Source organism: Saccopteryx bilineata, chromosome 3 (assembly GCF_036850765.1).
Source record: "Saccopteryx bilineata isolate mSacBil1 chromosome 3, mSacBil1_pri_phased_curated, whole genome shotgun sequence".
NCBI lineage: Eukaryota > Metazoa > Chordata > Mammalia > Chiroptera > Emballonuridae > Saccopteryx > Saccopteryx bilineata.
Window position 1 is genome coordinate 256,039,322 of NC_089492.1, and position 16,567 is coordinate 256,055,888.

Consider the following 16,567-nt stretch of genomic DNA (forward strand, 5'->3'; position numbering starts at 1 on the left):
GTTTGTGCCCTGCCCTTGTGAAACAGCCTGGACTATTGTTCCTGTCATTTGGATCTCATTTGCCCTCTCTCTCCTGGTGAGAGCCAAGCTGAAAGCTGTTGCCTCGATGGAGGGGAAGTTTGCAGCAGTGGCATACATATCATCCAGGCGGCCCTTGTGTTGTTGGAAGGGCAGACACCAAAAGGAGGGGGGCATGCTAGGCATGAGAGAGACCTGCTTTTTTGTGACCCCTTAAATCTAAAGGAGGACCCAAAGTGGAGAGAGCGAGGCAGAGATCTACATCATGTGCTGATGGGTCTGAAGTAGCCCTCAGTGTTCCTAAGCCCAGGAATGTAGCAGCACCTGGAGGAAAGCCACTTTTATAAAGACCACTCATTTATCTAATGTCATAATTTCTCAGTGCCTTGGGCTCATATGGTGAGCCCTATCATGGTTTCTCAAGTTCTAAGAAATATATAGAGGTGAGGTAAAAAAAAAAAATTGCAAATGACAAGTAAAAGGTCTATCATTCTGGAAAAATGGGAAAATCATGATTTTATATACTGCTGTCTCAACAGATGACAATCTATTCACAGGTGAGATGTCTTTCTAGAATATCAATTAGCATTGCTCTTTTTATAGCCTAAAGCCAAAGCCAAACTTTTCCATCAACACTTGATATATCCCCACCATACAAGGCACGTGGCTGGGAAGGTTCTAAAATCTGCAACTGATAATTTATAGAGTTTTCTTGGACTTTTATTTATTGTTTATTTAGCTTCATGGAATTGGTCTTTCAAATTAAAAAAAAATTATTTTAGGGAGATAGAGAAAGATGGGGAGAGAGATATCAATTTATTGTACCACTTATTAATGTATTCATTGGTTGATTCTAGTATGTGCCCTGACCGGGGATCAAACCCACAACCTTGGTGTACAGAGATGATGCCCTAACCGATTGAGCTACCCAGCCAGGGCTGGAATTGGTCTTAATAGAAGGGAAGTAGTCAAGGAAGGAGGGTAGGAGAGGGAAAAGTGAGGAGGATTGAGGCTAGTTATCTTTCCCAAAGGGTAAGTCAATCCTGGGGTTAAAGCAAGTGACCTTAAAAATAATAAGAGTATGTTTCCATTTTGCAAGGCTTTAAAAAAAATATCGTGTGCTCAGATGGCACCTTTAATCATGAAAAACTTTTGGCTAAGTTCCAGGCTGATTCTGCTGGCACAGAGAGCTCTGAGATCATACCCTATATTCAGTGCAGAGAAGAAATGTTTCATCCATCTCTGAAATAAAGAGGGAGAAATGGATCATATTTGAATAGTTTCATAGGAAGACTACACGGGGGGGAGGGAGTGAAGGACAACCCTATCCACTTGGTGGTATAGAAAGAAATTATTAATTCTAATACTTAAGTGGCATTTTTTTTTTATTCTAAGAGTGCTTCACAATAAACTAAGAAGCTTGCATAAATCTGAAGACAATCTCCTATTTCAAAGATATATAAATAAAGGCAGACAGATTTTGTGATTTACCAAAGACTACTTTACATTGAAAAAATAAAGGAGGGAGCCAAAAGAAAAAAAGAAAACAACTCCCAAAGTAGCAGGTTGTGACCCAGGAGTTTGAGCTCTTAGAGCTGAATTTAATCCACACCCAGGCCAAATATAATTCTCCAGGATGGAAATTGTCCAGGACACCAGAGCTAACATTCTCTACCTTTGCCAAAGAGCCTGAGGCGGTTTAGTGACAAACAGTCAGAACCTCACTTCTATTTCTCAACTCAAAGAAAGTAAGGCCAGCATCATATGACAGGCAATTCCCACCATGACAGTGCATGGGTTCAAACCCAAACGAAGGAAGTGTGTACCCTCTTGATTCATCATTGCCTCTTGCATCACTGTTATACTTTGCAGGATTCCTAGCCAAAGGTTTATTTGTTGGACAGTTGATTCAATACAATTTTAGGTGGCAAGGTTGAATCACAGTTTTATTCCATGTGCCAGTCTTGAGCACAAGATTATATAGTATGCTGCTTCTTTACTACATCTTCCAAAGCCTTAGCTGTGGGAAAGGCCTGGGTGATTGCTCTGTGTATTAGAAATGTAAACTCCACCGCTAAATGATGAAGTGGTCCAGGCAAAAGCTGCTGTGGAAATCTGAAAGCCATTATCTTTTCCATACTTCCTGTCTTCACCTTCATTTTGTTTGGGAACGCACAGGGACACCGTGAACAAAAATAAACCAACTTGCCCTTGACCGATTGTTCTGCCTTGTGAGTTATCGAATGTGAATACTTCTGGCTCCCAGATATAGTGAAGTAAATGCTGGGAAACAAGTCACAGATTAGAGTTGACTTTCCAGCATCTTCTACCTAGAGGAATGGTTCAGAACATTTAAATTAACAACATGTCCATCTGAAAGTTGATCTGGCTTCTGAATCTGGGTTTTAGAAATGTAAGAAAGCAAGCACACAAGAATCCTAATCTGTTTTCTCAGCTCAACCTGCCCATACATTCTACTGGCTTTTTAAAATCCATAACTCTGCCTGACCAGGCGGTGGCGCAGTGGATAAAGAGTCGACTGGGAGGTGGAGGACTCAGTTTCGAGACCCCGAGGTCACCTGCTTGATTGAGTGCGGGCTCATCTGGTTTGAGCAAAGCTCAACAGCTTGGACCCAAGGTCGCTGGCTTGAGCAAGGGGTTACTCGGTCTGCTGAAGGCCCACGGTCAAGGCACATATGAGAAAGCAATCAATGAACAACTAAAGCGTCACAACGAAAAACTAATGATTGATGCTTCTCATCTCTCTCTGTTCCTGTCTGTCCCTATCTATCCCTCTCTCTGACTCTCTGTCTCTGTAAAAAAAAAAAAAAAAAAAAAAAAAAAAAAAAAGTCCATGACTCTATACCCAGTCCATACACATTTTGAGCATCTGCTCCCAGGAACTGTCTCAACTCAGAGCACTTTTAAGGAAGGCAGAACAACTTTAAGAGGTAGAGGTGTAATGTGGCAACTCTTCCACAGGCATCAATCAATACAGCAGAGCCACTCAGGGTAGGAGGTTTTGCTAGGGCTTAAGTCAGGTTGTCAACCCAAACACAATGGGCTTTGTTGCTCCTGTGTAAAGAGGAAATGGAGCAAGCAGTTTTTGGCCTCCCCACACTGTATTGTAGGGTCTGCAGAATGGCAATTCCAGGCACAACCTTCACACAGACACAAATCTGCTTTTGGCTATTCAGTGTTTCCCAGCAAGTTAATCAGCTGTTTCTGAAGTGCATGAGAATATCCAGCATTTTCATATTGACGCCCATCATAGTTTTAAGCTTGGGGGCGGAAAGGGACTTGGGTTGTATGTGGAAGAGGGTCTGTCGGGGAAACAGAATAGAGCTCTTTTGGCTAGCGATAACACCTGCGATTTATTTCAGAAACCACACACGCAAGCCATTTTTTTTTCCTGGTTTGAGCAGTATAGCTGACAGGCCTTGATGTGGCGTCCCACTATTTCAAGTGTGGGGAGTTACCTTTGGGTTCAAAAATCCATGGGTGGGAAGCGCAGAAAAACTGAGAAATGCCTAACTGCTTGGGGCGAACCGGGGACTGGACTCAGGTAGCTGCGCGGAAGGTTTCAGGGGCCATGGCAAGCACATCCTCTCTCTGAGCGATAACGGTCCGGCAAGTGGGTTTGGGGAACTTTGCTTTATTTGACAACTTCGTATGGGGGGATGTGAAGGGCTGTCCCAGCACGGTGAAGAGGTGTGTGGGCAGGGGCTCTGCCCCGGGACCGCCCTAGGACGAGAAGAGCGCGCGTCCCGCCAAGTGACAGCAAGCGCCCCTTCCCGTCCGCTCCCCTCCCCCGCTGCCAGTCTCCGGGAGGAGGGGTCTCGCGCCAGCCAGTCCTTCCCCTCTCCTCACTCGCCCCGTGAACCGAGCCTCAGCGGGAGCCCCGCCTGTCTCCGGGCAGCTTGAGCCGCTGAGCGCTCGCCTAGCCTGTCAGTAACCGCCGTTTGCGCTTTCTTTCTTCCCTTCCCCCCCCCCTCTTCTTTTCTTTCCCCCTTCTGCCTTTGTCCCGCTTAGTAACTGAGCTCCGACCAATTGCCGCCTTACCGGCCGGCGCCGGCTGGCTTCTGATTGGCCCGCTTGCGGCGCGCAGCCGTCTCCCGCTCCTTCGCTGGAGCAAGGCAGACAAAAGACGCAGGCTCCGAGCTCGGGCAACCGAAATCAACCAATCACTACCCACTTTATCCTCCCCCCCCCCCTCGCTCCTCCCCCATTCCCTCCCCGCCCCGCTCGCGTGCTCCCGGCACCGACTCCTGGCGTGCGGCCAGCGCCCGGGCCGTACCATTCTGATCAAGGCTGGGTGGAGAGAGGATGGGTGATGAAGGAGCTGAGGCCTAGAGAGCGGTGGGGAGAGCTGAAAGCCGAGATGGAGTATCGTTTTCTGAGCACTTACTCAAGACACCTGACAGAGTCTCCAGTACATCAGGAGGGATAGAGTGAAAGAGGCAGTGGTGATGCTGGCTGCCCCCCTGCCCGGCGCGGTTGGGTGGCGCCTCAGCGGGGGAGCATGGAGGCGGGGGAGGGTGTCCCCCTCCGCGCTGTTAAAATGAAACTAGTGGCTGGAGTCTAGGCAGAGCGTGAGGGGAGCCGGCCTTGGCCGTTTTGCTTATACCCGGTGGAGCACCCAGCCCAGCCCAGCTGAGCTGACCGAACTTGCCAACGGGCCCCAATCCCGAGGCTGCAGCAGCTTGGGTTCCAAGCCCGACCAAACGGAGACCGAACCCCGGCCCCTGAGGGGGTCGCTCTCTGCAGACCAGTGGGACCCCGAAACTTGAACGCAATACCCAGCCCCCTTTTTATGCCTTCCTTTGTCACTTCCCCACCTTGTTCCCAGCGCGTTCTTTTTTCGTCTTCATTTATCGAAGGACACAAAAGTGGCTTCCGCGGGAAGACTTGGAAGCGGAGGGAGCTCTTCTCTTTGAAGAGCAACTGTGTAGAAGGGGTTTTTGGGAAGCCGGTTTTTAATACCTTTGCCCTCTGTCCCCGCCCCCCACCCCTTCCCGAGCCTGTTTTACGTCCCGGAGAAGCAAAACCCGTAGATTGAAAGTTCAGGGGCGTTTTGCTGGGTGCTGTGGAGGAGAGAGGTGGAGGACCTCGTCCTCGTCCTGGTGTTGCCTGGACTTGTACTGGCCGTTGGAAACCCTGAAGTACATTTCCGTGTGGGACTTTTATAAATATATATTTTTAAATATCAGATAAAAAAATATATGCTTTCTATATATTTCTTGACGACCTGCCTCTGACAGCGCGATGTACAATACGGTGTGGAGTATGGACCGCGATGACGCAGACTGGAGGGAGGTGATGATGCCCTATTCGACAGAACTGATATTTTATATTGAAATGGATCCTCCAGGTACTTGGGAGAAAAAAAGAATTTTATGATGGGTCTGATTTGTGTTTAATAAGACCTTGGTGATATTTTGGGGGCAGAATTATTGCTGGGCGCGCTAGTATTGGGATGTGGGGCAGATTTGCAGTTAGAGCTGCAGTAAAACTGCTGCTGATTTACACATTTAAAGTTTGCAGTCCAGGACCCTGATCCTATTGTCCTGCGAGGGTGGGGGTGGGGGTCGGAATGGGGGTGGGAGGAGAGACCCGTGTTTTTTGTGTTTTTACTTTTTTGCCTTTGCGTGTCGTTCAGGTTTTTGTCGCCTTCCTCCCTCCCCCTTTTCTTTTTTAATTAAAGATTCTTCTACTTGCAAAGGATGCTTTCTATCCCAGGCTTGAAGTCAGTCTTTCCCGTTGGGGGAATTCTTTAAAGCTTGCAATTTTATATGTTTGTCTCATTTGATTCGTTGTTTTGCCTTTGTTAACTTCTGAAGCTGGCTTGCCAGTGTGATTATTCATTTAAGACCCCCGTCTTTTCTCTTACAGAAACTAAATGCCGGTTAGTGATTTTCAGGGATTGGGCGTTATTATTCAGTCATGGCCTTAGTCTGAGATTTTTCCTCTCCGAACATTGTCGTTCAGAGATATCTACATGCAATATATTATTACTCTTTAATTTGTGGTGATTTAACTTAATTTATGGGATAGGGTTTAATGTAACTTCAATTCTTACATTTAAAAAACGGGGAACCTTTCTTGTGTGAATAGATGTGATGTATACGTTTATGTGATTGGTTTGAATACATATAATGTAAACTATACATATACTGTGTTTCTACTTTAGAGCTTTGTCTGAAACCCTTACAGACATTTTGTGTATCTGGTAGGAAAGGAAAAGAAAGGGAAATGGAGAAGTTGGGTAATTTTCTTTCTTTAAAGTCTATCCCCTTTTATAATTATTAGCTGTCAGATTTTCAAACCCTGTTTGCAATTATGGACAATGCTTTATGTAATGATTTTGAGTTAGTAGAGGGCCATTGTGACTCCCTATTTTTGTTGAACATGAATTCGTTAGGTCTTTTAAAAATGTGTTATAGCTCAACCTATAGAATAAATTGTGTGTCATTGGGGAACCTCAGTTATTATAAGCCTATGTATTTTTGGAAACGTTTGAAAGGATTTGAGACCATGCAAGTGTAATGAAGTATAGCTGCCTTATAGAATGTATGCAGAAATTTTTTCCTGTGTCCTTGTGAACAGTGAATTATACTCTTTGTTTTTTTCCCAATTAGTCACAGTGTTAAATGATGCTGTAGTAAAAACATACTATTATTGAATCAACCTTTTTCACTCGTAATGATCACTTGGAATTTTATCCTTTTCCTTTCATTTTGGAACCTTTGCTACTTGCTTTTATAATTGTGACTGCAATCCAGATGAAGCTTTTCAGTGTTTTGTAAAGTTTGTAAAATTTGCCACCCATCTATTGTGTGTATTTTCCCCTTTGTTCCCCCAATGGTAAAGCATAATTTCTATTCGATGGATTTGCTATTTATATGAATGGAAATTTAGTACATCATTTGTTCATTTCCTGTAAAAAGTAAGATTAATAATTCTAGGCTTCTGTTATTATAAGAATTATATATTCAAACTGCCTTAGAATCATACTGTGTCTTGCCTTGCAGACATACAAAGGGAATTTGTTGGGCGGAGAGGTGAGTGGGGAGGAGGGGAGAAAATGAAGAAGGTACTATATTTGAAAAATATGGGCCTAGTAGAAGAACACTGGCCAAGTTGAGTTGAGTTGATTTTTAAGAAAAGTTGACTATTATAATTATGTAGTGATGTGGGTCTAATAGGGTTGTGTAGAAAATTCTGATCCAAACTTTGTGTATTTCATGGCAGTAAACTTTGGAGTTTAAAATGTTCATCCTTGAATGGAATTTTGCATACTAAAAGTCTATTTAGATATTGGAGATATACATATGGTGTTCTTTATTACCTATTTCGTAGTCTTAAAGTAGAATGCTTCTAGTTATTCTTAACAGCTTTTAAAAAGGAAGCACACTTGAGTATGCTGAAATATTGCCTATGAACTGAATGGTTTTTAATGGAAATAATGTGAACTTGTTTTGTGTAATAAATTAAGTTTTTGAAACGTTTAAACTAGTTAAATGATTAGTAAAGAGGTGCAGCATGTCCTGTATCTGTCTTTTTTCTAGTTCCTAATGCAGATCAAGCTCTTATTATTTCCTACCTGGACTGGTATGATAGGGCACTAGCTGTTGTCCCCCTGTTTCTACTCTTCCAATAAACAGTAATATTAAAGTATCATCTGATGATTTATCTTCTAATGGCAAATCTTCCAATGACTTTAAAAATGGCATTGGTCGGGTAGCTCAGTTGGTTAGGGCGTTGTTCAGATATGCCAAGGTTGCAGGTTTGATTCCAGTCAGGGAACAAACAGGAGTCAACCAAAGAGTGCATAAATAAGTGAAACAACAAATCAGTGTTTCTTTCCCTCTCTCTCTCCTTTTCTCCCTCTTTCCCTCCCTCCCTTTCTCTCTAATATCAGTATACAAAAAATTTTAAAAAAAAAAAAATTTTTTTTTTTTCCATTTTTCTGAAGCTGGAAACAGGGAGAGACAGTCAGACAGACTCCCACATGCGCCGGACCGGGATCCACCCGGCACGCCCACCAGGGGCGATGCTCTGCCCACCAGGGGGCTATGCTCTGCCCATCCTGGGCGTCACCATGTTGCGACCAGAGCCACTCTAGCGCCTGAGGCAGAGGCCACAGAGCCATCCCCAGCGCCCCGGCTATCTTTGCTCCAATGGAGCCTTGGCTGCGGGAGGGGAAGAGAGAGACAGAGAGGAAAGCGCGGCGGAGGGGTGGAGAAGCAAATGGGCGCTTCTCCTGTGTGCCCTGGCCGGGAATCGAACCCGGGTCCTCCGCACGCTAGGCCGACGCTCTACCGCTGAGCCAACCGGCCAGGGCAGTATACAAAAAATTTTAAAAATACTTAAATCCTACTGATGGCTTCCCTTTGCTTACTGAATAAAGCCTTGAATGGTTTATCCTATCATATAAGCCCCTCTCTTTTTGCTTCCAACCTAATTTTCCAGTCTGTTCTCCTGCTGGAGTTTATCACATGGTCTGTGGAAGCTAGTTTGTACTTGCTGTTCCTTGAATCTATGTTTTTTTCCTCTTTCTGGGATGTGTTTCATTCCCAGTGGTACATGTTGAAATCATATTTGTTTAGGGCCCAGATTAGATGTCTCTTACTTACTCTGATGTGTGTTCCCTGACCCCTTCTTTTAGAAGACATCAGACATCCCTCTGTCTTCTAGACCTTCGCTCATGTCCAAAACTTATAGGTAGTGGTCTGTTAGCTCACACATTAGTTTTGACATTGTTATTGTTTTTATTTTGTAACGGTGTAATCAGTGATTTCTTTTTAAAATTAAATTAGTGGATATAATTGAAATTAAATTTAAATTAGTGGATACAATTTTAAATTAGTGGATACAGTTCTTTTTAAGGTAGTCTATAGGCAATTTTTGTTCTTATTTAGACAAATTTCTAAAATTATCTTAAGGGCAGCAACATCTCTTTATTAGTAATTTAAAAATTAAATGCAATAAAAGGAGGAAAATTAAATACTTTGTTTGATAAAACATAAATATAGGAAGGTTTAGAAAGTGGTTCTCAATTTTTTTGGTCTCAGTACCTCTTTTATACTCTTAAAAATTATTGAGGATCCCAAAGACCTTCTGTTTAAGTAAGTTATATCTATTGATATTTACTAGATTAAAATAACAATGAGGAATTAAAAAATATTTAATTCATTTAAAAATAATAAAGCACTACATGTTAACTTTTTTTTTTTTTTTTTACAGAGACAGAGAGAGTCAGAGAGAGGGACAGACAGGGACAGACAGACAGGAACGGAGAGATGAGAAGCATCAATCATTAGTTTTTTGTTGCGCATTGCAACACCTTAATTGTTCACTGATTGCTTTCTCATATGTGCCTTGACCGCGGGCCTTCAGCAGACCGAGTAACCCCTTTCTCGAGTCAGCGACCTTGGGCTCAAGCTGGTGAGCTTTTGCTCAAACCAGATGAGCGCTTGCTCAAGCTAGCGACCTTGGGGTCTCGAACCTGTGTCTTCTGCATCCCAGTCCGATGCTCTATCCACTGTGCCACCGCCTGGTCAGGCTACATGTTAACTTTTTAATGAAGAAAACTACATTTTCCAAAAAAAACCAAAAATAGTGATGAGTGGTATTGTTTTATGTTTTTGCAAATAACTTTAATAGAAGACATTGAAATTCCCATGTCTGCTCCAAATATTCAGTCTGTTAAGATATCATACATAGTTCATAGGTTCTGAAAAGCTCCACTGTACAGTTATGAGAGAATGGAAGTGCAAAAGGCAAATAGTATTCTAAATAATACTATGGAAGTATTTTTGACCTTTTGGATCCTCTGAAACGGTCTTGGGGATCTGTAGGGGTTTCTGGACTACACTTGGAGAACTACTAGTTCAGAAGTTACCCAACTACACAATTTGATGGCCACTCTAGTAAAGTATTTCTGACTTTTTAAAAGTTAGATGAAAAGATTGTTTCAGGAAACTTAACTCTGACATACTTGGTATTTTCATCCTGGTAAACTTTAGATTAAGTAAGATTCTGGTGGAGAACTGGCACACTGGTCCTGTGGTTGGGGAAGATATCTGTAGAGAAACACACTGAAGAAATGAGTCACCTGCCACTGTGTGGTCCTTATTAACAGGTTAGGCATTCTACTCCTGTGGTTGAATAATTCTTTTTTTTTTTTTTTTTTTTTTTTACAGTGACAGAGAGAGATTCAGAGAGAAGGATAGATAGGGACAGACAGACAAGAACAGAGAGAAATGAGAAGCATCAATCATTAGTTTTTGGTTGTGACACCTTAGTTGTTCATTGATTGCTTTCTCATGTGTGTCTTGACCCTGGGGCTACAGCAGACCAAGTAACAACCCCTTGCTCCCCTTGCTTGAGCCAGCGACCTTGGGTCCAAGCTGGTGAGCTTTGCTCAAACCAGATGAGCCCGCGCTCAAGCTGGCGACCTCGGGGTGTCGAACCTGGATCCTCCGCATCCCTGTCCGACGATCTACCTACTGCGCCACCGTCCAGTCAGGCTGAATTATTCTTTATAATGCTGAGCATTTAATGTGTTCAGCTTATATAAATGCTTCTCTTATATGTGATAAAATATTTCTTTTACAAGCTAGTTGCCAGTTTTTAATGATATTGTAGTATGGGACAAATGTTAATATAATCAAATGATGTAAAAGCCACGCCAATTTTTATCACATATTATTGAAAAAGATTAGTCGTTGCTTTTATTTAATATATTATAGTTTATAGTATGTCCAGCTGTGTTTCATTAGACTTATGATGATTCTCCATTGCATAATGCTTTTAAAATTTATTCTCATAATTGTCTTTATGCTGAATACCTTTATATTTTTCTTGTAATGTAGAAAAGATTGGACATGTTTATGGTCGCCATATTTAGCAAGGTAGGTAGAAAAATAATTACAAATATGTCTATGTTATATGATATAATTTTTATTGAGATTAAAGAGGGGGGGAGGATACTGACAGTGTAATAGAAAGAACAGAGGCTTTGGAAGCAGGTGATGTGAATTTCAAACCTGGCTTTGCTTACCCTGCCTAAGTTATATGGCTAGTACTTAACCTTTCTGAGCGTCTACTTTCTCTTTTATAAAATTGATCTAATACCTAACCTTTCAGAGTTCTGGGGATTAGATGTACTATATGTAGTGTGGTGTTTGGTACGTGTTATGTACCCAGTTCATTGTAGCTTATGTCTTTAAAATTCTTTGTATAATTAAACTTTAGAGAGAGGGAGAGATCAATTGTTTTTCTTCTTATTTATACATTGATTGGTTAATTCTTGTATGTGCCCTTACCAGGATTGAACCTGCAATCTTGGCATATCAGAATGACACTCTAAACAACTGAGCTATCCAGCTAAGGCTTGTAGCTTATTTCTTAAGGCATATTAATAACATGTAATTATTCCACGTCTATCTCTTTGGATATTTTTGCAATCAAATCTTTTGAGTTATCTCACCCCATTCTTTTCTTCATCCTGGACATTTAAACTGGGGCCACTTGCTTTTCGAAGAGTTCTATTGGGTATTTTCTAGTTACAACATTTCATGAATCTATGGAAATGTCACTCCAAGTTGTCATTTTTTTTTTTTTTTAGTTTCTATTGCCCTTGTCCAGTTCCATAGCACCTCACATTTGAAATTATTTGTAACCATAGTAATAGTTGCTAACATTTGTTAAATAGTTATGATAGAAAAAGCACTATGTTAAATGCTTTTATATGTACTATTTCTTTTTTTCTTTTTTTTTTTTTTACAGAGACAGAGAGAGAGTCAGAGAAAGGGATTGACAGGGACAGACAGACAGGAATGGAGAGATGAGAAGCACCAATCATTAGTTTTTCGTTGCGCATTGCGACATCTTAGTTGTTCATTAATTGCTTTCCCATATGTGCCTTGACCACAGGCCTTCAGCCACACCGAGGAACCCCTTGCTCGAGCCAGTGATCTTGGGTCCAAGCTGGTGAGCTTTTGCTCAAACCAGATGAGCCCGTGCTCAAGCTGGTGACCTCGGGGTCTCGAACCTGGGTTCTCGGCATCCCATTCCGACGCTTTATCCACTGTGCCACCGCCTGGTTAGGCTGTACTATTTCTTTTAGCTACACAACAATCTTATAAAAGAGGCATTATTGTTATCCCACTTTACAGACAGGAAAGTGAGACTTAGATGTGTTTAGTAACTTATTCAGTGCTTCACAGCTAGCAAGTAGCAGAGCAGGTCTTTCTGACTGCTAATGCCCAGGTTCTTAACCAGTGCCACCTAACTGGTTTCTCTGTTTCTAATTTTTTTCCCCTTCCCCCATAAGTTTATTCTGAATCTTCAGTCAGGTTAATTCTAATGAAATGTTATTTTCACTATTTTACCACTCAGAAATAATCAGCTTTCCTTTTTTATTTTAGTAAGTGAGAGGAAGGGAGGCAGAGAGATAGACTCTCTCATGTGTCCCCATTGAGATCCACCCAGCAAACCCCCTACTGGGGATGCTTTGCTCATCTGGGACATTGCTCCATTGTTCCGCACCTGAGCTAATTTTAGAACCTGGGTTGGAGGCTATGGAGCTGTCCTCAGTTCTGGGGGTAATTTGCTCAAACCAATTGAGGCATGGCACAGGAGGTGGGGGGAGAGAGAGATAGAGAGAGAGAGAGAGAGGGAGGGAAGGGAGAGGGGTGGAGGAGCAGATGGTTGCTTCTCCTGAGTGCCCTGACTAGGAATCAAACCTTGGACATCCACACTCCTGGCTGAAGCTCTACCACTGAGCCAACTGGTCAGGGCAGCTTTCCTTTTTTGTATTTTTCTGAAGTGAGAAACAGGGAGGCAGAGAGACAGACTCCCACATGCACCCGACCAGGATCCACCCAGCATGCCCACCAGGGGGCAATGCTCTGTCCATCTGAGGCATTGCTCCGTTGCATCCAGAGCCATTCTAGCACCTGAGGCAGAGGCCATGGAGCCATCCTCAGCGCCCAGGCCAACTTTGCTCCAGTGGAGCCTTGGCTACAGAAGGGGAATAGAGGGATAGAGAGAAAGGAGAGGGTGAGGGATGGAGATGGGCACTTCTCCTGTGTGCCCTGGCCAGGTATTGAACCTGGGACTTCCACACACCAGGCTGACACTCTATCACTGAGCCAACTGGCCAGGGCCCAGCTTTCCATTTTTTAAAGCTTGTCTTTGTTTATCTTGCTTTAAAAAAAAATCCTGATTTGAAAATGGAGCATAATCTAGCACAGGAGTCCCCAAACTTTTTACACAGGGGGCCAGTTCACTGTCCCTCAGACCATTGGAGGGCCGGACTATAAAAAAAACTATGAACAAATCCCTATGCACACTGCACATATCTTATTTTAAAGTAAAAAAACAAAACAGGAACAAATACAGTATTTAAAATAAAGAACAAGTAAATTTAAATCAACAAACTGACCAGTATTTCAATGGGAACTATGCTCCTCTCACTGACCACCAATGAAAGAGGTGCCCCTTCTGGAAGTGTGGTGAGGGCCGGATAAATGCCCTCAGGGGCCCACAGTTTGGGGACTATGGGATTATATTCTTAAACTTGGCATACATGACGTTTAGTAATACAGCATCAGCTTACATTTCCAACTTAATTACTTATCCTCTCTTCTCGTGTCTCTTTTTTTTTTAAATTTTTATTTATTTTTAATTTTTTTAGTGAGAGGAGGGGAGGCAGAGAGACAGACTCCCACATGTGCCCTGACTAGGATACACCCAGCAAGCCCATTAGGGGGCAATGCTCTGCTTATGTGGGGCCATTGCTCTGTTCGTTGCTCAGCAACTGGGCCATTTTTTTAGCTCCTGAGATGGAGGCCACAAAGCCATCCTTAGCGCCTGGGGTCAATGCACTCCAACCATTTGAGCCATGGCTGCAGGAGGAGAAGAGAGAAAGAGAAAGAGGAGGGGAGGGGGCGAGGTGAAGAAGCAGGTGGTCACTTCTCCTGTGTGCCCTGACTGGAAATCAAACCTGGGATATCCATACACCGGGCCATGTGCTACCACTGAGCCAACTGGCCAGCGCCTTCTCATGGCTGTTGTAACCCGAATATGTATACCTTACTTATTCCCATTTCCAACCTTTTGCTTATGTTGCTTGTGCTAGATCAGAGGTCCCCAAACTATGGCCCGTGGGCTGCATGCGGCCCCCTGAGGCCATTTATCCGGCCCTCACCGTACTTCCGGAAGGGGCACTCTTTCATTGGTGGTCAGTGAGAGGAGCATAGTTCCCATTGAAATACTGGTCAGTTTGTTGATTTAAATTTACTTGTTCTTTATTTTAAATATTGTATTTGTTCCTGTTTTGTTTTTTTACTTTAAAATAAGATATGTGCAGTGTGCATAGGGATTTGTTCATAGTTTTTTTTATAGTCCGGCCCTCCAACGGTCTGAGGGACAGTGAACTGGCCCCCTATGTAAAATGTTTGGGGACCCCTGTGCTAGATTATGCCCATCCCATCCCCATTTTCAAATCAGGATTTTTTTTAAAGCAAGAGAAACAAAGACAGGCAGGAAGGGAGAGAATGAGAAGCATCAACTCATAGTTGGCGTCGTCACTTTAGTTCATGTGTACCTTGATAGGGAATAGGTGGCGAGGGTGGGCTCAGGCCAAGCCAGTGACCCCTTACTTAAATCAGTGATCTTGGGCTTCAAGCCAGCAACCTTTGAGCTCAAGCCAGCAACCCTGGGATCATGTCTATGATTCCATGTTCAAGCCAGCGACCCTGTGCTCCAGCTGGATGAGCCTGTGCTCTAGCTGATGACTTTGGTGTTTTGAACTCAGGACCTCAGCATCTCAGGTCAACGCTCTCTCTATCCACTGCACCACCACTGGTCAGGCAAATCAGGATCTTTTTCTTTTTTTTTTTTTTGACAGAGACAGAGAGAGTCAGAGAGGGACAGATAGGGATAGACAGGAAGAGAGTAAGATGAGAAGCATCACTTCTTTGTTGTGGCACTTTAGTTCATTGATTGCATCCTCATGTGTGCCTTGACCAGGGGGGTTCCACAGAGCGAGTTGCCCCTTGCTCAAGCCAGCAACCTTGGACTTCAAGCCAGAGACCTTTGGGCTTGAGCCAGCAACCATGGGTCATGTCTAATCTATGATTTTTTTTTTTAAAGTTAATATTTATATTCTACAATGTCTGTTTTTTTTTTAAATTTTATTTATTCATTTTAGAGAGGAGAGAGAGAGAGACAGAGAGAGAGAGGAGAGAGAGAGAGACAGGGGGGAGGAGCTGGAAGCATCAACTCCCATATGTGCCTTGACCAGGCAAGCCCAGGGTTTCGAACCAGCGACCTCAGCATTTCCAGGTCAACGCTTTATCCACTGCCCCACCACAGGTCAGGCCTAATCTATGATTTTTCACTCAAGTCAGTGACCCTACGCTCAAGCTGGTGAACCCATACTCAAGCTGGTTAACGTGAAGTTTTGAAACTGGATCCTCCATGTCCCAGTTTGACCCTCTATCCACTGCGCCACCACCTGGTTGGACTAAATCAGGATCTTTTTCAAGTTCCCCTTCCTTTTTATTCCTTAAAAAGTTCTAGCACTGAACCCCTTGATTATCTAGGGCTATGGTATACTATAATTAAGTTTTATATTAGGCCCTGGCCAGTTGGCTCTAGGGTAGAGCATCGGCCTGGTGTGCAGGAGTCCCGGGTTTGATTCCTGGCCAGGGCACACAGGGAAAGCGCCCATCTGCTTCTCCACCCCTCCCCCTCTCCTTCCTCTCTGTCTCTCTCTTCCCCTTCCGCAGCCAAGGCTCCATTGGAGCAAAGTTGGCCCGGGCGCTGAGGATGGCTCTGTGGCCTCTGCCTCAGGTGCTAGAATGGCTCTGGTTGCAACAGAGCAACGCCCCAGATGGGCAGAGTATCGCCCCCTGGTGGGCGTGCCGGGTGGATCCCAGTTGGGCGCATGCGGGAGTCTGTCTGACTGCCTTCCCGTTTCCAACTTCAGAAAAATAAATAAATAAATAAGTTTTATATTATGGCATTTAATTATTTTTTAAATATAATTTATCTCCCCAAATTTCAAGAAAGCCTGCAGTCAAGGTATTGTATTTCTTTTGTATCTTTTTTCTCTTTAAACATCTGCTGTCAAAATATTTTGTTAAATCTTAGGCCTGTGGATCCACTGGCTTCATTTTGTGACTTAAATTTTAAAATGTTGGTATTATTATTGACATGTGACCTTTAAACTTATAATTTGTTCTAACAAAAGAAATAATTAAAAAAATGGAGTACTTATTGTTATTAGCAAAATTTTATGATTTTGAGTAAAAGTCATTTTAAAAATTTTGAAAAATTAGAAGTGAGTAGTAAGGTTTTGAACGTTTGTTAGGCTAGTTTTACAAAGCACTGGGCCAAATATAGATTTTTAAGTTAGTTACCCAGTATGTTGTTATAATAATTAAATTTAGAATGTGTAGTACTTGGCTTGGGATAACACAGTAAGTCAATCATCAAGCCTCATAAGATCAATTTCAAGTTGTTTGCCTACATA

At 43.0% G+C, this 16,567-nt stretch overlaps 1 protein-coding gene across 1 annotated transcript in view; it reads left to right on the forward strand.

Annotated features, from left to right (window-relative positions):
- Positions 1-4,377: 4,377 nt before the first annotated feature.
- The window catches only part of PIK3R3 (phosphoinositide-3-kinase regulatory subunit 3), a 101,644-nt gene continuing 89,454 nt past the window's right edge, over positions 4,378-16,567 (forward strand). Inside the window, exons 1-2 of the mRNA XM_066269304.1 lie at positions 4,378-4,484; positions 5,280-5,389. Coding sequence (XP_066125401.1) covers positions 5,284-5,389 — 106 coding nt within the window. The 5' untranslated portion in view covers positions 4,378-4,484; positions 5,280-5,283. The remainder of the gene's footprint in view (positions 4,485-5,279; positions 5,390-16,567) is intronic.